This window comes from Bos javanicus, chromosome 21, assembly GCF_032452875.1.
Source record: "Bos javanicus breed banteng chromosome 21, ARS-OSU_banteng_1.0, whole genome shotgun sequence".
NCBI lineage: Eukaryota > Metazoa > Chordata > Mammalia > Artiodactyla > Bovidae > Bos > Bos javanicus.
In genome coordinates this window covers 24,319,344-24,340,163 of record NC_083888.1, presented here as the reverse complement: position 1 = coordinate 24,340,163, position 20,820 = coordinate 24,319,344, and the positions used below count along the sequence as shown (strand labels likewise).

Here is a 20,820-nt window from a genome sequence, read left to right as displayed (position 1 = left end):
TTTTCATATGTTTGAGTCCTGGAAATCTACACTGCATATCAAAAACTGCCAATCTATAATACAAAACATCTTCTAAAGTGGCTGGACCACCCTTACTTTTGGGGAGAGGACTTCTTTCTTTTCATTTACAGTGACAATGTATTTCCATTCTCTCCTGGCTGCAGATCTAGCCTTCCTCGTTTGGAAAAATGCTTAATTCAAGGGTGGGAGATCTCTACCCCATTGCTCTTTGCCTCTTACACACATTTTGTACTTCTAACTTCTCTTACTAGAATTGGCTTTGTTGTTGTTGCTGTTGTTCCCTACTTTCCCTCCTGCCATTTTTCTCTAACTTCTTCCACTTTCCATTAAGTTTTTCTAACATATGCAAACCCACAGAGTTACAACTAGGATTCTAAAAGTAGTATCATTGTTTGCCAGGTGTCCCAGGACAACTCGGTGAAGGGAGAAGAAAATCCATGTGGTCCTTTTGTGTGAGGCAGTTTATCCGCTGCTGGCAGCACCATACTGAGGTCCACCTGGAGAACTCTACATGGACCAGAAGTGTATCGTGCCATCGTCTTCCACAGTAGTTTGACAAAATGAAACCAAAATCTTAACGAATTGTTTTTTTGTTGTTGTTGGGGGGGGGTGTCATCATTTGTTTTTAACACATCTACCATGTACAGGTAATAATTAACAGTGGGGAGCCTCGGGGAGACAGGAGGAGGAACTCCTGGTGTCTGCTCTAGGGGAGCAAGCACATGGCTTCACTGGGAAAGGAAAACCATGCATCCTGGTTGACCAAGAATTGCTGAACAGAGAATATGATTTGCTAAAAATTAGTGTGAGCCATTCAGTATTACTAGAACCTAGTAAATTCAAAAGATAGTAAAAACAAATGTAAAACTCACTGGCCACCTTTCGAGGATGCTATGGAACCCAAAAAATGGTTAAAAAAAAATAAAGAATCAAGCACGCATCCTTTTTTATACAAAATGTACTGCAAGGCAAGCAAATGGTTGATGAGGCAAGGACTCTCTTTAGAGTATTCCAGTGAATAAATAAATGAAGAATTAGAATACTAGCATTCTGCAACTCTTAACGAAAAGACAACCACCAGGTTGCTTGCCTCAGCATTGGAGGATACATACTACTACATATGGGTGTTCTCGCCCCAGAAGTTCGAATCTGAATTAGATCAAGCCTTTTGGTATAGGGGATGGAGGAATGCTTAAACTTTCCTCACAAAGATATCACAAGGATTGTATGACATCCTTGTGTGACATCACAAGAAAACAAAACCCCAAATCAGGCCGGGAGTACTCCATAAGACAAATGACCCAGTTTTTTCAATAGGTAAATTGCAAGGAAAAAAGTAAAACATAAATTTGTAGATTAACAGACACAATTTATGGACCTTATTTGAATCCTGATTTGAACAAATCAATGATAATATAAACTTCAAGAGACAATTGAAGGAATCTGAACACTTAGAAATTTAACGACATTCCAAAGTTATTGTTAATTTTTAGGTGCTAAATGGTCAGAATACTACATTTCTTTAAAAAGAGCTTTTTATTTTAGAGCTACATATTAAAATACTTATGAATGAAAAGTTTGAATGTTCAGGATTTGCTTCAAAGGAATTCAGTGTTGATGATGGTGAGGGAAATGGGTAGAAGAAACAGACGAAATGGGATTGGCTCAAAGTTGATCACTGTGGAATCCCCAAGCACGTATCACCAAGCATTCTTAAACTAATCTAATTTTGCTTAAAATTTTGAACAACAAAAAGTGAAAAAAAAAAGATAAATCAAGACTCCACCTCTCCCCGCAATTTTAGTTTTGAGTAAGACAGTGTAGAGGGAGAGAGCAATGTTACGTAGAGGCCAGAGGAGTCTTCATGCTCTCAACAGTGCACACAAGAAACACCACACTCTGTGTGTCAGGCCCAGGAGGCTGATTTCTGTCATGGGCAATGAGAGCTGACTCAGAAAGGCAAAACAGGGTTGGGGTGGGGGTGGGCTGTCCAGATGGGCAGCCACGAGTCTCTCTCTTAGGTTCATGGAATCATTAGGTTCTTAACAATGGGAAGACAAGCGTTTACTGTGAGCCTGGTTGAAAGAGGGATGTGAGAAGCCTCAGAAACCGGGAAGGTGGCATCTGCAATATAAAAATGACACTGAAGGAAAACTGACAGAATCTGGTTTCTTACTGCAAGGATGGGGATGAAAAGAGAGGCTGGTCAAAGAAGACTGAGAGGGTGGAGAGGGGTCTGGCAGAGAAAAGGGCAGGTGGGAGGTAGAACTCAGGGAACAGATGTTGGGCCAGGTCTACCTGTGAGTAGAAAGCATGCGTGACACACGTGGAGTGTTCTCTTGCTGCTCAGTTCAAAGAGGGAGATGGGGAAAATACTTGTTCTTTTGATCTCTATAAATCAAAGTATAAACTCTGTGCCAAACTAATTTAACAGCTGTGCCTTTTTTTCTTAAAATTATTAGTTCTAAAAACAGAAAATATAAAAAGCAGAAAAATATGCAAATAAGACCATAGAAGCCAAACCAAATATTTCTTCTTTAAAAAGCTACAACAACAGCAACAAAAATCTATAGTTATATAAATGATATACATTTTTTTTCTCCTTTATGTGTGAGAGACCTCAGTTGTGATTTTCAGAAACCTTTGATAACAAAAAAATGGAAAAATGTTATTCATGTAGGGAACTTCTGGACACAACTGTCAACCTAGGGAAAAAGAAATAAAAACCAAAACAAAAAAACCCCCAACACATTTACACTTCAGGATAATTCTAACCACACAAACAATGCTAGTTCACCCTTTCTGCTGTTGCAAAATAGTGATGAAATTATGAACATTGCTAAGTAAAATTCTGCAAACCTTTCAGGGACTTAGTGAGAACTAGATTTTAAAGATTAAATATACTAAAAAAAATCCTGAGATTTCCCAAACGAAGTTTTTAAAAAGAAAAGATCAGATTTGCGTATGCCATCCTGATCACAGTCTTAACATTCAGCATGGTGTTATTGTGAAACAGGGTTGTCTGTATAAAAATTTTATCCTCATAAGGAATAATGAAAGAAATAATCAGAGGGCTACAGAAGGAGAACAATGCTTCTGGAAGCTGATGCAGAATTGAAAACAACTTTGATGTTCGCTAGCACCTACTGAAGGATCACACAAAGAATCTGTAAGAGTAGACAAAGTAATATAACTCTGTGAAGAAAGTTAGCAGCCTGGATTAAGTTTACTTGAGACAACCATTTCCTTCCATGTAGGCTGTTTGGACCTGGCCTTCACAACATTTTATTTGTCTGTCTCTCTATTCTCTCACATTAGCTAACTGAAATTATCAGCCCCCACCGGCTAGGCAGAATCCTCCTGTGGTATGTTAGGCTGGTTTATAATCATGAGTCTATGCGTGGACTGGAATAGCGACAGCTGGTTTGCTTATTCATGCAAAGTTTGAGGAGACCCCAAGTTGGACCCTGGCGAACCAGGTCTGCTCTGTTTAGACCCACTCTTTCTGGATAAAATAGGCATGTGTCTGAGTAGAGAAATGGGGCTGCACCGTAATCTTGGAATTTCCAGAATTAGGAAAAAGGGCTTCAAAGAATGACAAGAGCAAATAAGGTTTTTTAGGTGGAAACCAATGTAAAAAAAAAAACCCTTTCCAGATGCCTCTTCTGTGCAGATCCAGTTATCTTTAACATCTCTCAGAAAAGTCATCAAAAATAAAATATCTAAATAAATAAAATTTCAAAATCTATAGACTGCTCAGAATAGTAATTTCGAAAATCTATTGACTCTCTAAATCTCGATCTCAGATTATCAAAAAGATGTGCTGCTCAGCACTGAGATTTCACCTTAGCTGTGATATTTCTCCTTCTTTTAAAACAGGACTGTTTCTGACAAAAGTAACTCATTCTAAATGACATCTGTAGAGGTGAAAATTCACCCTGGGGTAAAGCACTTGCTCCTCCTGCAAGTAATTTACCTCGTGGAACCTTCAGGGCAACTCTTTAATGGCCACTGTCAAAATAACTTCTAAAGCCATACACAAAAGCTAAAAGACACTTATACCCCTCACCCTGTTCACTGTGGTTTAACTGTACTGGCAAACTGAACTTTTCAAATGTCTTCCCATTTATATTTATCCCTAGGCGTTCATAAATTCTAAGTGTATGCTTAAATGACAGTTATGATTTGTTCCACAGGGAAACCAATATGGCTCTTCTCACCCAATAGGTTGGTTCATCCTTCTTCCCAAGCTGAGGTACAGAATGCCAGCATGGGCTCGGGACGCAGGCCTAACTGCTGCATGGGAGAGGTGTGAAAAATTAAAATAATATAAAGGTAACTCTCTGTGCAAACTTTATGCTTCTACTGCAATAACTCCATTTGGGTTAATATGTCTAGTGTGAATTATAACCAAAACAAACAGATCATCATTCCACATTCCTGTAGATATCAACAGCCAAATCACTACTTCAAACTCACTACACTCTCTGATTGAAAAAGAAGCATCCTTACTATTCTGAAGGGAATACAACAATGGACATAGATGATATTCCAAATTAAATTATGCAGATGTCTGAACATGAGTTCCCAAAATATGAGTAGTACTTCTGCTAAGTGAAGATTCCACCACTTCTCAGCATTTAGCTACAACAGAACATGTTCAACCAACTTCCTTGGTGAAATTAAAGTCAGCAAACTTATAAGGTGAGAAATCAAATAATGACACATCTTATTCTTTTAGGTATGCCACAAAGGATAAAGCTATTTATCAAAATTTATTTTAGCAAAAGCGGTGGCTATCTTTCCACACCTATATAAAGCAAAAATCAAATCTTGGACAATCTATAACATTTGAAGTAATGTTCTTTTACGTGATGCACAAAAGTTTTATTTTGACATATTCAATTTAAATGAAATATTGATAAATCAAGAGATTTGGGGACAAAGGAAAAGCCATATTTATCACTGAACAAAACTGTTAACATATAAGCACATACTCGCAACCAAGAGTCTAAGAAATCTTATGAAAAGATGCCATGAAATCCAACAGCAAATTAAAATAATAAGGAACAGGACACCAGAAAAAGAAATGACCTGCTAAATGCTGTTTTTCAATTCACTTACTGTCAAGCCAAAATCTTTGTTGCTTTGATAAGAATATGCTTTTTAAAAAATGGTTGCTAAATCTGCTCTATGAATCCCAAGCTGTAGGAATACATATTTCCCCCTACACACACACACACACACACACACACGCATACACACCCCGACAGGGATTCCCAGGACACCAGCGGGGCCTCTTTTAGGCCCCTTAAGCGTTAACAGCAGAGGCCTGGCTGCGACCAGGCGTCTGGCCCCATTTAAACGCCCTGTCTTCAGAGGGCTGCGGTGAGCACAGCCATAAAACGAGGGGACATTACTGAACCTTAGCGTGTCTGATCCTCCCCCCAACAACACACAACTTTACTCATACAATTAAGGCTGCTAGTTGGCATTCCATTTAACTGTCAAAGTCAGGCCGGTGGCAGCCCCGCCGCCACAAAGAGATGCCTTAAATGAGAAGAACATGTTTCTACACCGCATTTGAGAAAGTTTGGCTCCGAGCTATGCGCTGATTAATATCAGATCTCCTCCTTCACTCGCCGCTCTCGACAATCTTGTCACATCTGGCTGACAAATCCTTAGGAGCTTATGCAAAGCCGGGCGGCCGCTAGGGCTTGGGGTCTGGCCGGAGGAGCAGTGGGGACCACGCAGTGGCCGCCGCCCCCTTCTCCGCCCGCCGGGGGCCCCCGGTCCACCGCCCCGCGGGCCGGGACCCTGCTTCGGAGCGCGGGAGGAGAGCGGTCGCGGCACCTCCAGGCCGGGAAGCCTAGGGCGGCCCGGGATTCGACACCGCCGCCGGCTCCGCAGCCCGGTCCGGCCCGGTCACCCGCAGGAACCCCGTCCCCCGCAAGGGCCAGAGCCCCGTCTGTTAGGCTCGGACGTGGAAACACTTGAGCCCGACCCCGATTCCCGGGGCTGCGGCAACATCTCGTGCTGAACCGTTCCGCGCACCCGGCAGGTCAGCTGGAACGTTTATAAAAACTGACTCTGAACCCTCGACTCTCTGCTGTCCCAGGAAGCCCCCAGACCCGACCGCGTCTCCATTTGTAGTTTTGTACAAAAGACTCCCATCCCCATCCAACCACCCCATCCCAACAGGAGCCCCCGTCACTGCCCCTCGCCCGGCTCCGCAATTCTCTGAGGGACCCGAAGGCACGTTCAGTTCTCCAGAAACAAAATCCAGGTGAAAAATGGTCACTTTAAAATAGCAGCTGTGTAATTAATTCTGCGCTAAGAGCGGCTGAAACAGTCCCAACGTACTGGACCGAACAGTGGAGGTGCTGAGGGGGCGGGAAAACGCGCGAAGGGAGGACGCGGCCGCCCGGTCCCTCCCGACCCCGCACTTTCGACGCTTCGACGCGGCCCCGGGGACGCCGGGGACCCGCCCTCGCCCGCCGACCCCGGTCTCACACCCGGAGCGCGTCGGGCAGCTCCGGGGCGTCGGGCGGAGACGGGTCCGGGCGCCCCCACGGGCCCTCCCCGCTGCGGAGACGCTCCCTCACGCCTGGCCCCGGAGAAGGGCCGCGCCGCCGCCGCCCCTACCGCGCAGGTGGCCTTCAGGGAGGTGGCCCGGGGCGCGCCCCCGAGAACCGAGCGGCCCCGGATCCGAGTGGCGTTCCCGGCCGCCCCACCCCGCGCGCTGAGGGCCCCGCGTCCGCGGAGGGCGCCGTGCTTACCTCGGCCATCCTGCGGCCGCTGCAGTGCCGGGGCTACCGGCGCGTGTCTCCGTCCCGGGTCGCCCCGCGTCCGCCCCAGCTCGGCGGGCGCCGCCTCATCCAAGCTCCGGCCGTCGGGGCCCGCCGCGGCGAAGTGGGCGGCTCCCCGGGCGCCCCGGCCGCGCGGCGCGGTGGCCGCCCCCGCCCGCCGCGCACCGCGTGTGCCCGCACGCCCGCCCCCTGCGCCCCGGGGGGCGCCCCTCCCCCTCTCCCCTCCCCCTCCCGCCGGGCCGCCGAGTCGCCCGCGGCTGAGGCGCTGCTGCTGTGCCGCCGGGAAGCCGCCTCCCGCCGGGGCGGCCCACGAACGCGTTAAATCGATGCAGCTGAGGCGAGGCCGTGGCCCCGGCAGACAGCGGAGACCTCGCCGGCGGCCGGCGCGGAGGTGTCTGCCCCCGCTGGGCTTGAAGGCACTTGTCGGGAAAGACACGGACGTGTCGATGTTTGCCTATCCCGGGGAAGGGCGAAACGCTCTGAAGTTCTCTCTCTGGCTCCCATCGCGGGCGATGATCCTGCAGCCCTGCCCACCCCGGGGCGCACTCGGGGTCCCACCACGGCCAAGAAGAGGGCTGTGCCATCCTCATCACCAAAAACTTTATTACCATAGGAAGTGGTGGGGGTGGGGGACGTATCCCAGGATGTGGAGAAAGGAGGGCGCCAGGAAGGTTTATTACAACCGCTAACGGGGCAGTCCCGCTTCCTTTCTGTAGTGTGAGTTAGTCAGTTCCCGCTTTACCGAGTCCCGAGGACGAGTGACTGCTCTCTAAGCCTCAGTTGCTTCCGTTGTAGAATGCGATTAAGTTTTCACCTACCTTATGGGATGTTAAGGACAAAATGAAATGTCCTGGGAAACCTAGCAGGAACTCAGGCCCCCATGAGGAGAAGGGGAGGCGGCCTGCGGGGGGAGCCTGGCCTTCTGTCCTGGGGACACAGCGTCCTTCACCTCTAGGAGCAGACAGACATGGCCTACGGCTGCTGAAACAGGACCCAGCTTTTCTTCTGCCCCGCGCTGGGGCAGACGCAGACCCTGCAGGAGAGTCTTGCCTTCTCTCCCTTTTCAGGTCCCTAAAAGAATTCTCTGAAGGCTTTCAGGTACCTAAAATAATTCTCTGAAGGCTGGACTTAGTGGGGATCCTGCCTTCATCTCCCCCAGTTTATCCCACCTACTTTGCTGCTAGTGAAGATCTTTGAAGGAGAAAAAGGAAAAAAAAAAACCCCAGAAACCTTGCACATTGTGAAAAAAGATATGAAATGGAAGGGAAAAGAAGGGAGTTGCAGACATTCAGACAGAGGGTCCTGGCTCTGAACCTCACAGACCTCTGAGTGGAAAAGGAGAGAAAGGAGCAGCTGTGGTGTCTGTGGAGGAAAGTAGGAGAATATGGCCTTCATGGAGTAGTCCAGAGAGCTCCTGCTGCCTGTGCCTGGCAGGCTGGACACACACATCTTGCATCCTGGTTGTGCCCTGGGTCTGCAGCGTGGTGCCCTTCCGTGCAGGTATGAGGTTGCCTGACCTCCTGTGATGGTCTCTCTTTGCCCTGCCTTGGCAAGGTGTTGGCAAGATGCATTTTCTCACATGAATGTTTTTATTATGAAGCTTTGCTTTGTGAATTGCAAACCTAAACAGCTTACCTTCCGTTCATATCCTCCTCCTTCCCACTCCCAGCATTTTGACCTTTCTCCTCCTCTCTGCCTGTTGTAATGCAATGCATCCTTCAGGACCTTTCTCAAATGTCACCGCTTCTCAGAGGCCTTCCCTGATCCACCAGCCCTCCACTCCGCCTGCTTTTGTCCTCTTCTGACCCGCAGGCACTTGCAGCTGCATCTCTTATTGTGCTTATTACATTCTCTAGCCTGGTCGTGATGTGTCCTTGTCTTGACTTCTTTGGTCATTACTCATCTTAGTGACTTCTGTGTTACGAGTTGCTGCAGCAGACAAAGCCCAGGTTTTGGAGTTAGAATGGTTTGGGTGTAGCTGGTTCCCACAATTGGAAACTGGTTGAGGAGGACAGCTTTCTTAGTCTCACTGTTCTCATCTTTAAAAGTAGGTATGAAGTCCTGTCCTAGTTAGATAGGTAGAGTTAAATAAGATAGTTTCTGTTCTGTGAACGCTATTCTACTCCCTTTCTGCTGCTTGTAAAACTGATCTTGTAATTAATTTAAATTCATTTCCAGAGAAGTTCTTGGTTTCAGCATTCTTGAATAGCCGTATAGGCTTATAAATACACTGAAATGTCAAAGACCCAGACAGTGGCCCAGCTGTCTCATTGACAATTTTAGTCAGTATCTTTGTGTTGTAAAATTAATTTACAACTTAATTATATTTTAGTAAAACCTTTCACTAGAAGCAAAAATCAGGATCAACCTGTTTAACTCTAGTTACAGACAAGGAGGATTTTTGGCAATACACAATTTGAAAATGTGAAAAAAGCCTGTCTGTTCCAACATGCACCGTTGGGATACACATATGCATGCATGCATGCTCAAGGATGTCCTACTCCTTGTGACCCTATGAACTGTAGCCCGGCAGGCTTCTCTGTCCATGGGATTTCCCAAACAAGAATATTGGACTGGGTTGCCATGCCCTCTTCCAGGGTATCTTCCTGACCCAGGGATCGAACCTGCATCTCCTGCATTGGCAGGCGAATGCTTTAGCACTGTGCCACCTGGACACCTGAGGATGCACGTATACATTTCTCCAAATGTGACAATTTGGACCCATATAGGGAATCAGTTAGGACTAGATGAAAATTGCTGATTTATTTTCTACAGGTTCATCGAGAACCATATACCTACCTGATAAGTGTGACTTCTGACGTCAGCCTTCCTATTTATTCCCAGATTTGATGGACTTCTCTGCCTCTCCTTGGAAACATGTAAGCAGAAACTGGGCCAGAGAAACCACCCCTGAATGAAGAAAAGGATGTGGCACTAGCTGGGTAAGGACCATCCAGACCATGCTTCTCTTCTTCTGGTCAGTAATGGGCATGAGTTTCCTGTCTCCAGGCCTCAGCTTCTTCAGCTGGTGAATGGTGTACCCCGAGGGCCTACCCCGTTCTCACAGTTCTCCCTTTTTGCCTCTGTGTGCTTCTTTGCTTCAGCCTGGCCATTTCTTGTTTGTGTCCAGTTTGTTGTTGTCGTGAGCATAAAAAAACAGTATCTTCACTGATACCAGGGATTAAAAAAAAGCTTTATTAAAAAGAGTAAAAGTCGAGAAGGCGTAAATTAAGAAAAGCCCTGTGACCTGTTCTTAAGGAGGCATAAAGCTGCTCTGTTTTTTTTTTTTTTTTTTTTTAAGTAATTCCTTTTAAAAATATTTTTATTTATTTATGACTGTGCTGGGTCATTGTTGCTGCATGGGCTTTTCTCGAGTTGTGGCGAGTGGGGCTACTCTCTAGTTGCTGTGCCCTTGCCCTTGCTGCTTGTGGTGGTGGTTTCTCTTATTGTGGCACATGGGCTTAGCTGCTCCATGGCATGTGAGATCTTCCTGGATCAGGGATCAAACCCTGTGTCTTCTGCATTGGCAAGCAGATTGTTTACTGTTGAGCCACCAGGGAAGCCCAAAGCTGCTCTTCTTAAGTGAGAGGCTTGGCTGGGTTGCCCTGTCCTTGAATGAGGCCTTTCCTGGGAGGTATGCTATGATGGCCCACCCTGAGAACTGTTGGTGTATCCTGAGAGGCGGGGCAACTTGAGCTGGGGTAGGCAAGACAGGTGGGGGTTGTGTGAACTGAGAGCCAGTGCCTGTGTGAGGTGATCAGTTTTTATTCTGCTTGTCATCAGCTGGGAATGTGGGCTTACTTATGCCAGATTTCCTGAGTTTTCAAGAGAAGCTGGAAATATCCTGATATCTAAAAGTTTGCAACTCATTAAAATTTTTGATAAATACTGTTTGAGTCAAACAAAGTATGTTTTCGGGCTGAATCTGGCCTATGTGCTGTTCATGTGCATGCTCTGCTATATATAGTGATGTCTTCTTTGGGTCCTGGGTTTGTACTATATAGTAGATGTGCAGTAAACATTTGTAGGATGAGTATCACTCCTGATGCAAAATGGCTCAATGCCTACTTTAGCTTTAAATGGAATTCTCAAAAGCCACCTGGAGATTAGTAGCAACCTTTTTGTTCTGGATTCAGAGCTCACTAACGGGCTGATAAACTTTTTTTTTTTTTTTTAAGATTTTTTTTGATGTGACCTATTCCCAAAGTCTTTATTGAATTTGTTACATACTGCCCTTGCTCTGTGTTTCGGCTTTTTGGCCATGAGGCATATGAGATCCCAGCTCCTCAGCCAAGGATCGAACCTGCACACTCCCTCATTGGAAGGCAAATTCCAAACCACTGGAAGTCTCTGGGCTGGTAAACTTTTACAGTGTTTATGCACTGATGAGACTGCCTCTAGTTGATAATAGTTCTATGAAATATAGAATTGCCGCTCACTGAAAAACTAATTCTCACAAGAAGTTTTTCTCCAGTGGGAACGAATGAACTTGAAAAAAAAATTTTTTTTTTAATTAAAAAAGGGTATTTTAAACCATGGGGTCCTCATTATAAAAAGGAAAAAATCTCCAGCTTTAGCTCTGTGGAGTTTTGGGCACCACTGATGGGAACAGCATATTCCAGCATGGTGTGTGGGTGGCTGCCCCCCTCTCTTCTGATCTTACCTGTGGCTGGAGGAGGAACTGCCCTTGGGCGGTTGGCAGGAGGAATGTGAGGCCAGAGGAGCTGGACAGGGAAAGGCTTCTGACATGCGGGGTGGGCAGAGAGCCATGGCTCTGTCAGAAGTCTTCTGAGGTGGCCTCACCTGAGTCCTCCACCTTCCTCAGAGGACGGTGTCGGGAAACACTAGGAGGCAAGAGTCATATTGGCTCGGTCACCTCCCAGCCCAGACACAGACACCTGGTGGCGGCAGGTCTGGGCACATCTGGAGCTCAGCTCAGCAGTGGATCCTGACTAAGCAGCGTTCAGGCCAAACTGCACCCCCCACCCCACCGCCCCCAGCTGCCTGCTGAGGGGCAGGCCGGCCTGCTGCAGGCCTGGCCCAAGTGTTGCAACTCCTTCCCTCCAGCCCCTGGGCTGCTCCCTATGGAGAGGAAGGAGATGAGGCTGTCCCAGAGGTGGCACAGGGTTTTGGTGGCAGAGACCTGTTCGGGTTTCTCCACTTCTCACACAAGGTCAGGGACTAGGGAACCACAATACCCTGAAGGGCCTGCTCCACAGAGGGGAATGCGCTGGGTCTTGTGTTGTGGGTTTGGTAGCCAAGACTGCTAAATCTCAAGGAGGGGATGTCAGAAAAAGAGTGATAAATTCTGTCGTAAATTCCCAGCTGCAAACAAACCCAGGCCTGATTCTCAGCTGCTTCCCTGATCGTGTCTGCCAGTACTGCGGTGTGTGAGCATCACTGGCACTCTCAACAATTGGGAAAGAATATTCATTTCTGACACAGACAGGTCAAATGCTTATGATGGTCTTGCAAGTGTAAGGCTTGGAGAAAATTTTGTGAGTTTGGCTACTACTGTTTTGATATGTTTGGGATATGTGAAGTTAGCTTCTCATTTAATCTGTCCTCCACGGCCTTTAAACAACTGGCGACAGTCATAAGAAGGCCTGCCTTCTGAACAGCTCATTCTCTCTTCACCAAGGCAATGGAAAGAAAATATTAAAAGTGGACCCCTCCCTGTACACTTTTATGTAGTATTACAATTTCAACTCTGAACTCAAGGAGCTCTGTTTCTAAGTAAAGTTTAGAAAAAATACTTAGTTGTTGGAAATCCCTTAGATTGGCCCTTCGCATATCAAGTTGATGGATTTGGAGTGGGTTTTATCAGGAAGGGAAACAAGTGAACATGTGTCAAAAGAAAACTTGTAAGGTTCATTATACCCTGGAATATGGCATCTTCTGCAAATTTAATGACCTATTATTCAAGTCAAAGGAGAAAATATTTGGGTTCCTATAACTGAGAATTCAAGATTAGGTCATATTACTTTTGGAAATTGGGAAAGAAAGGGTTAGGGAAGATGGACCATAGGATGGATTTTAAATCATTCTCAATTACCCACTGATATCAAACTAAAAATATTTCTTCGGGAGTATTCTTAAGGGAAAAGAGAGCTGTTGGAAAAACAAACTTAGAGTTATGCATTTTAAGTTTTTGAAGCAGTAAGAACCATCTTAAAATTTTTCATATCAAATTTAGAGGAAATAGATTCCTTTTTATAGCCCTCATCTCTGATACGGAATAAAGATTAACTAGGGGACTTCCCTGGTGGTCCAGTGTTTAAGACTCCGAGCTCCCAATTCAGGGGGCCCAGGTTCGATCCCTGATTGGGGAACTAGACCCTGCATGCCCCAACGAAGATCCCACGTGCTGCAACTAGCACAGCCAAAAAAAAATTATCATGAGTTTATGCATGAAAAAGGATTGCAACAGATGCTATGATGTGATTGCCTCCTCAATCTCCATTTCATTCCTTCTAAAGCATGTAGCAGCTGTTTATCCTAGGTAGGGACCCAACCTGAACCCCACAGGTGATTGGTTCAGGTGAAAGACAGTAAAAGTGTTAGTTGCCGAGTTGTGTCCGACTTTGTGATTCCATGGAGGGCTCCACTCTCCATGGAATCCTCCCAAAGAATACTGGAGTGGGTTGCCATTCCCTTCTCCACGGGATCTTCTGACACCGAGATCAAACCAAGGTCTCCTGCATTGCAGGCAGATTCTTTACCATATGAGCCACCAGGGAAGCCCCAATCAACACCAAGGTATTTTCCTGGTCAGAGGGATTGGTTCTATCATAGGCCAATCAGCTCAAAGCTCAGGATTTTTGCTTGATGGTTATGGAAAGCCAAATTCTTCTTTCCCCATTGTCATGAAGGAGTCATATAATCTCTGATGTTACCTGTAGCTGAAGCTTTGATCAAACCATGCACGAAGCCTTAAGCCTTTTAGATTTGTGAACAGTTAAACCAGTTTTATCATGTAAGCCAATTTGAGTTTTTCCTCCTTACAGAAATAGAAATAGAAAGCTTCTCTGCTGATGTAGAACTTATATTCAGTTTTACTGGAAGATTATTCTGGGATAAAGGATAAATGAAATACCAAGTGCCCTCTGTTATAACAGTCTTTGTTCAATCTTTCACTCTCAGATGATAAAAGATTAGGAGAATCTCCAAACACAGACCTTAAATCCACAAATCCAGGGCAGGTGAGGAGATCCTTCTAATTAAAGCACATCGATTTTTCTGGTCATGCTTACCTCCTTGATCCTAAGTAAAATATTTTCCAGAAATGCACTGACCACATACTTTAATTTTTGAAGAGATTTTTCTTCTTGGCTTTTGAGATTCAGAAGTTAGGGACTGCTGATTCTTACTGTATCTAGAACAGGGCTCTTCTGGTGCTTCTTAAATAGGGGCTAACCTATAAATGTGTATATGAAGGGATTTAAAAACACATTCTTGACTTGTAGCTTCTTAAAATTACCTTCTTATAAAATGGCATAATTGAAGACTTCTAAAAATGTAATTGCCAACTGCACTTGGGGATCCACTTTGTCAAACTGTGGCCTCTAACACCTTGTCTTGACACCAAATCAGTTTTGATACCGACATTTCTCAGAGGTGTGGCTTGAAATCCTCAAATTACCACACAAGTTTTAACAGGCCAGTTTTGTCTGTCACCAGAAGTTTAGTAATTAACAAAATGCCCTAGCACTAATGGTTTATCCAAAGGCAAGTCAGTAAGAGACATTATACAGGAAACAGACCTGTTGGCTCATGAAGGAACTTACAGAAGGAGCACCCCAGGTACATGTTATGCTCAACTTGGACCCAGTCACTGAAGCTCAGTCTGAGACTTCAAAGGGAGACCAGAAGCAAGCCGTGGGCATAGAGCCTGTATATTAAAATCGAGTGACCTTCGTAACGTCCGTTCTAGGAGTCACACACCTCCGAATCATTTTCACAGCCGTGGGTATTTCGCAACAGCCTTTGTTACACACCTTCTAATCAAAGCTAGTGGTTTTCTTGGGAGTCTGAAACAGAGCACATAACAGCCAGTGAGTAACCTGCCAGTAATGCCGTGGTGACAATTCTGCTTTGTTCTGTGGGAGTGTAAGAAGCCGAGTCAGGACACCCATCACTCTCTGCGAGTGCTGAGAAAGGAAGGTCTGCAGACTCACAGAGGGGAATGCTGTCTTTATCTGAGGTGGCTGCCAAGTCTTAAATACTAAAACATGTAGGTGTACTTGAGTAAAGAGAAGGCACTGACATTTCAAAGATAACACGATAGAAGGGAACCAAAAAAAAAAAAAAGAGAGAGAAACCAGGTTATTGGGCAGAGATGTAAGTTTACCCCTGAAAAGGTGACCTGTCTTAGAACCTCGCCGTCCTCAGATCCTGGCAGAAGGGTCCACACACGTCCTCATGCTCGTGTTTCTGCTGAGCAGGCTTTCTGCCCAGACCTCTTCTCTCACTTTCTCTCTTCAGGACACCCGTAATGGATTGCAGATGTCCCATTTGGTTAGAAGCACGTTTCGGATACATCTGCCCTTCTTGCTTTTATGCAAAACACACCTGCAAATCTTTATCTTTGGTTAGATTTACCACACATTTGAAGCTTTGAAATCTTGGTCCAGTGGGAAGGAGGAGTGTGTCACCACCCTCTTTCTTCAGCTGGATTCCACAGTGGTCAATAGCCTGTGGGGGGATGTTTTCATTTCTATTAATATTTAAATATAAGAGTCAGGAAGACTTTCACAGCCCAGACCTACTCAACTGGAGACCAATTCATTTCTTAAAGCCTATAGAATCTATGGGAAAAAAAATCTATGATGACTGTGGATGGACAGCCATAGTGTGTGTATGTGATTTCCTGATTTTCTGAGTCTTAATGAAGAAGGTAGGACCACAGCACCTGAAGAAGAGAGGACAATAAAATGTTGGCAGACTGGTGAGGATATGGTTACAGGACCAAATGTGCCTTGAAAATGCATGTGATGTATTATTTCCAATAAGTGAGTAAGTCCCTCTAGGCCTCAAGGAAGATTTTCAACCACTCCCTTTATTCATTCAGCTTCAGGATATTCCATCCCAGCACCCAGGGAATGACAAATGCCACTTAAATAGTTCTGAGAGAATAAAATAATAAAATCATGAACTGCCTCTGGGAGGTTGAGAAGGAAATCCATATTTAGTGTGGTTTTGCAAGCAAGTGGTAAGCACTGGTTAGCTGAACACTAGCTTTCGGAGGCTGGGTTTTCTACATGTGTTAAGTGATGGAGGTGGAGTAAAGTCATTTGTTTGTTGCACAAATAATTATTTTAAAAAAATATTTTATTTTATATTGGAGTATAGCTGATTAACAATGTTGTGATAGTTTCAGGTGAACAGTGAAAGGACTCATCCATACATATACATGTATCTGCTGCTGCTGCTAAGTCGCTTCAGTCGTGTCCGACTCTGTGTGACCCCAGAGACGGCAGCCCACCAGGCTCCCCCGTCCCTGGGATTCTCCAGGCAAGAACACTGGAGTGGGTTGCCATTTCCTTCTCCAATGCATGAAAGTGAAAAGTGAAAGTGAAGTCGCTGAGTCATGTCTGATTCCTAGCGACCCCATGGACTGCAGCCCACCAGGCTCCTCCATCCATGGGATTTTCCAGGCAAGAGTACTAGAGTGGGGTGCCATTGCCTTCTCCGATACATGTATCTCTTCTCTCCCAAATTCCCCGCCCATTCAGGCTGCCACATAACATTGAGCAGAGTTCCTTGTGTTATACAGTAGGTCCTTGTAGGTTATCCATTTAAAATATAGCAGTGTGGACATGTCCATCCCAAGCTCCTTAACTATCCCTTCCCCTAGTCCTTCCGCCTGGCAAGCACAAGTTCCTTCTCTAAGTCTGTGAGTCTGTATCTGTTTTGTAAGTTCATTTGTAGTATTTCTTTTTAGATTCCTCATATAAGTGATGTCATGTGCTATTTCTCCTTCTCACAAATAATTTTTGATACTGAGTGCCTTGTGTGTGTTAGACATTGCCAGTACCTGAGGCCGTAAGAGACCAAGTCTCTGTCCTCATGAGCAGCCCCTCCATAGAACTGTCACTTCCTGGTCATGACCTGTCATTCACTGATGACCCTGGGTATTGGCTAGAATTTTCCACCCCACCTGGACCTTCATTAATTCCTGGATTTCAGTGTTCACGTGGTCTGCCTATCCAGTAATCTGGCCCTACGATTCTTGGACCTCCCGGGCTTCAACATCTCTTCCCTTTCTGCCATCTGTGTATTTTGCCATCTGACTCCTCTGTTTTCCCTATTAGTCTCTTCCTTGCCTCTGTCTCTTACCTATGGAGTAAGAACCCCATTTCTATTACTCAGATTATTATCTCCCATAACCCATAATTCCCTGGCACCACTATCCTTCTGCAGCATCCAACAACCAAATTCTAAACCTGGATCAATACCTTAATCAGCCTCCTCAGCTTCAGCATGCAGACTGACTGTTGATGGAGAAGCAGAATGATGGCAGGGGTTGGTGTCTCTATCCCAGTGCCACATTTTCATGGAAAACTCCCCTTTTTATTCCCCTCAGTGATTTAGCCAAAATACATTTAAACACCTGTTTTACTTTTTTATTTTTTAATTATTTCTTCTCTCCCTCTTTTTATCAGGCCATACCACGGAGCATGCAGGATATTAGTTCCCTGACCAGGGATCGAACCCATGTCCCCTGAAGTGGAATTGTGAAGTCCTAACCACTGAGCTGCCAGGGAAGTCCTAAACACCTGTGTTAAATATCTTCTCCAGTCTCAGGGGATGGTGTTCCTCTTCCCTTCCCTACTGAGACCTATTAGTAATACTTTCTCTTTGTTGTATCTTCAGACACTGAATACTAATTGAAAGATACGCTCTTTCAATTAGTTCTGTCGGTCTCAGCCTATAAATATTTTAAACTCTCCCATTTTAGGGGAAGAAAACAGTTAAGTGTTAGAGTGAACTGTTGTATCAATGGACTCCTCCTTCCAAGTCTCCCAGTGTTCACACGTTCCATAGTCCCCTCCCATGTGGACTCTAGGTTTGACCATGTAATTTGCTTTGGGTAAAGTGTCATTGGCAGATGTGATGCAAGTAGAGGCTTGGCAACACTGAGCTTCTCTCTCTTAGTTTACGGTAAGTCCCCTACATACCAACAAGCTCCGTTCTAAGAGTATGTTCATAAGTCCAATTTGTTCATTAAGTCCAATGAAGTTAGCCTAAGTACCCAACTAACACAATCTACTATATAGTACTGTATTATAATAGGTTTATAATGCTTTTCACACAGAAAATATGTAACTAAAAATAAAGAACATTTTTAATCTTACAGCACAGCACCTTGAAAAGTGCAGTAGTACAGAACAACAGCTGGCACTTTTTAGCAGTACCCGCTGCATCACTGTTGCTTTTCTACTTGCTTCTGGAAATCCTGGACTTGAAATAAAGATACTGTGCTGCTGTACAGTAAAGTGCACACAAGCACAGCCACTTGTAGAGCATGCGTGCACGTGACGACGTACGCCAGACATGTGAACTAATGTACGTGATAGGGCAGGTTCTCATCTTTGAAAGTTCACAAGCTGAAAGTTTGTATGTAGGAGACTTAACTGCATTCCCTTTTGGAGCCCAGCCACCATGTTATAAGGAAGCCCAGACTGTTCTGCTAGAGACAGTGGCCATGTGGAAGAGGCCCTGTAGCATGACTGACCAGTTTGGGAGAGAGGATCTGTGATCACATGGACAGAGAAGCCTGGTGTCCCAACTAGCCCAAGTACATGACCCACCAGTTGAGTATAGCCCAAGACTGACCACAGGAGAGCTGACCAGCAGGAGAGCTGCTAGAGCAATTGATAGGATCCTGAGAAATGATATATTTTTAAGTCATAACTTTTAGAATTATATCTGAAACAACCCTGTACAACAAAAAACCCAGAACATTCCTTTGGATCTCACACCTTCTCCACTCTTTCCTCTTCTTCTTGTCCTAGCTTTTCAGGTAGTCTACACTTGTTGCTCACTTCCTTGTTCCCGTCCAACAGGCATTCTTCCCCTGTTCACACTGTCCTCTGCTGTATTAGTCTCCGTGGACCACAACTTCCCTGAGTTCCACAGCATCTTGTGCTCCTGGTTCTCCTCGTTCCTCTCTCACCAGACATTTTCCATGAGCTTCGTGGGTTCTTCTTTCTCCACCTGCACTTTGGATGTTCCTCAGGGTCTGTCCTCAATCATCTGTTGTTTGTACTTCACACTCTGCCTCCTTTGGTTTAGACCCTGCACTTAGAGTATAAACAGTATACACCATCCTAAGCCTGTAGGCCACTATTGTGCACAGAAGTTTTTTTCTAAGCAAGCTTACCTCCATGTCTCTGCTCCTATCTCTCTCTTTTTAAAAAGATACTTATTTATCTGTCTGTGTTGGGCTTGGTTGCAGCACGCAGGCTCTCTAGTTGTGTCATGCAGGCTTGGTTGCCTGGCAGCATATGGGATGTTAGTTCCCTGGGATTGAACCCATGTCCCTGAATGGGAAGGTGGATTCTTAACCACTGAACCACCAGGGAATTCCTTCCACTCCTCTCTCTTTTGCCTGGAATAACTTCACCAGCTGAGGTGGAACATTGCTCCCCCACCTCCCTATTGGCTAATTCCTGCTCTTCCTTTACACTTAGTTTAAACTCATTCAAAAAAATAAATAAATAAATAAACTCATTCATGGTCCTCCAAGAAGTCTTTGCTGAAAGTTCTCTGTTTTCCTTTTCCAGGCTGGGCTAGATGTCCCTATTCCTTGCTATACTCTGAGAATAGGTTTCCTTTGCATGTAACACATTTAAATTGTTCTCTTACATGCCCTCCCCATCTATTAGACTCTGCTCCTTGATGACAAAGGCCATACCTTACTAATTTAGTATCTCCCAGGGTTTAGCATAAAATGCTTGGTGTATCATCTTTGCCCAGTAATAGGTGTTCAATGAATGATTGTTGAGAGATTGAATTGTAGCATCAATATCCTTTGGAATTCTGTTCCATTTTAGGTTTTCATATCTCTATAAGGGAAATTGGCCTGTAATTATGTGTATGTAAGTCAAAGAAATTTGGAGTCCATGGACATATTTGTTTTATAACATCAATTGGTAGCTTCCTATTTTCCCCAATGCTGCTGCTGCTGCTGCTAAGTCACTTCAGTCATGTCCGACTCTGTGCAACCCCATAGACAGCAGCCCACCAGGCTCCCCCGTCCCTGGGATTCTCCAGGCAAGAACACTGGAGTAGATTGCCATTTCCTTCTCCAATGCATGAAAGTGAAAAGTGAAAGTGAAGTCGCTCAGTCGTGTCCGACTCTTTGCGACCCCATGGACTGCAGCCTACCAGGCTCCTCTGTCCATGGGATTTTCCAGGCAAGAGTAATGGAGTGGGGTGCCATCGCCTTCTCCTCCCGAATGCTATGGAAAAGTTATTATTTTTTTTAACATAGAAATTATGTTTCTCTAAGATTTGACAGCATTCAAACCTGCTGGTCAAATAGCTGGCAAATAGATTGGCAAACAGATGGGCAAATAGATGGGGAAACTTCATGGCAAATAGATGGGGAAACAGTGGAAACAGTGGCTGACTTTATTTTTCTGGGCTCCAAAATCACTGCAGATGGTGATTGCAGCCCTGAAATTAAAATACGCTTACTCCTTGGAAGGAAATTATGACCAACCTAGACTGCATATTAAAAAGCAGAGACATTACTTTGTCAACAAAGGTCCATCTAGTCAAGGCTATGGTTTTTCCAGTGGTCATGTATGGATGTGAGAGTTGGACTATAAAGAGAGCTGAGGGCCGAAGAATGGATGCTTTTGAAATGTGGTGTTGGAGAAGATTCTTGAGAGTCCCTTGGACTGCAAGGAGATCCAACCAGTCCATCCTAAAGGAGATCAGTCCTGGGTGTTCATTGGAAGGACTGATGTTGAAGCTGAAA

General features: G+C 45.1%; 1 protein-coding gene and 1 long non-coding RNA gene across 3 annotated transcripts in view; one reads left to right on the top strand and one right to left on the bottom strand.

Moving 5' to 3' along the window:
* BNC1 (basonuclin zinc finger protein 1) overlaps positions 1–6,961 on the bottom strand; it is a 28,683-nt gene extending 21,722 nt beyond the window's left edge. Inside the window, exon 1 of one of the 2 annotated variants that reach the window (XM_061394534.1) lies at positions 6,801–6,961. In XM_061394534.1, the coding sequence (XP_061250518.1) occupies positions 6,801–6,809 (9 nt within the window). In that variant the 5' untranslated portion in view covers positions 6,810–6,961. Of the gene's footprint in view, positions 1–5,526; positions 5,891–6,800 lie in introns of those variants that run through there. The other variant, XM_061394536.1, reaches the window with a different exon arrangement.
* Positions 5,905–20,820, top strand: part of LOC133234236 (uncharacterized) — a 79,793-nt gene continuing 64,877 nt past the window's right edge. The window contains exons 1-2 of the long non-coding RNA XR_009732070.1: positions 5,905–6,307; positions 9,675–9,772. This is a non-coding gene — a long non-coding RNA (uncharacterized LOC133234236). The remainder of the gene's footprint in view (positions 6,308–9,674; positions 9,773–20,820) is intronic.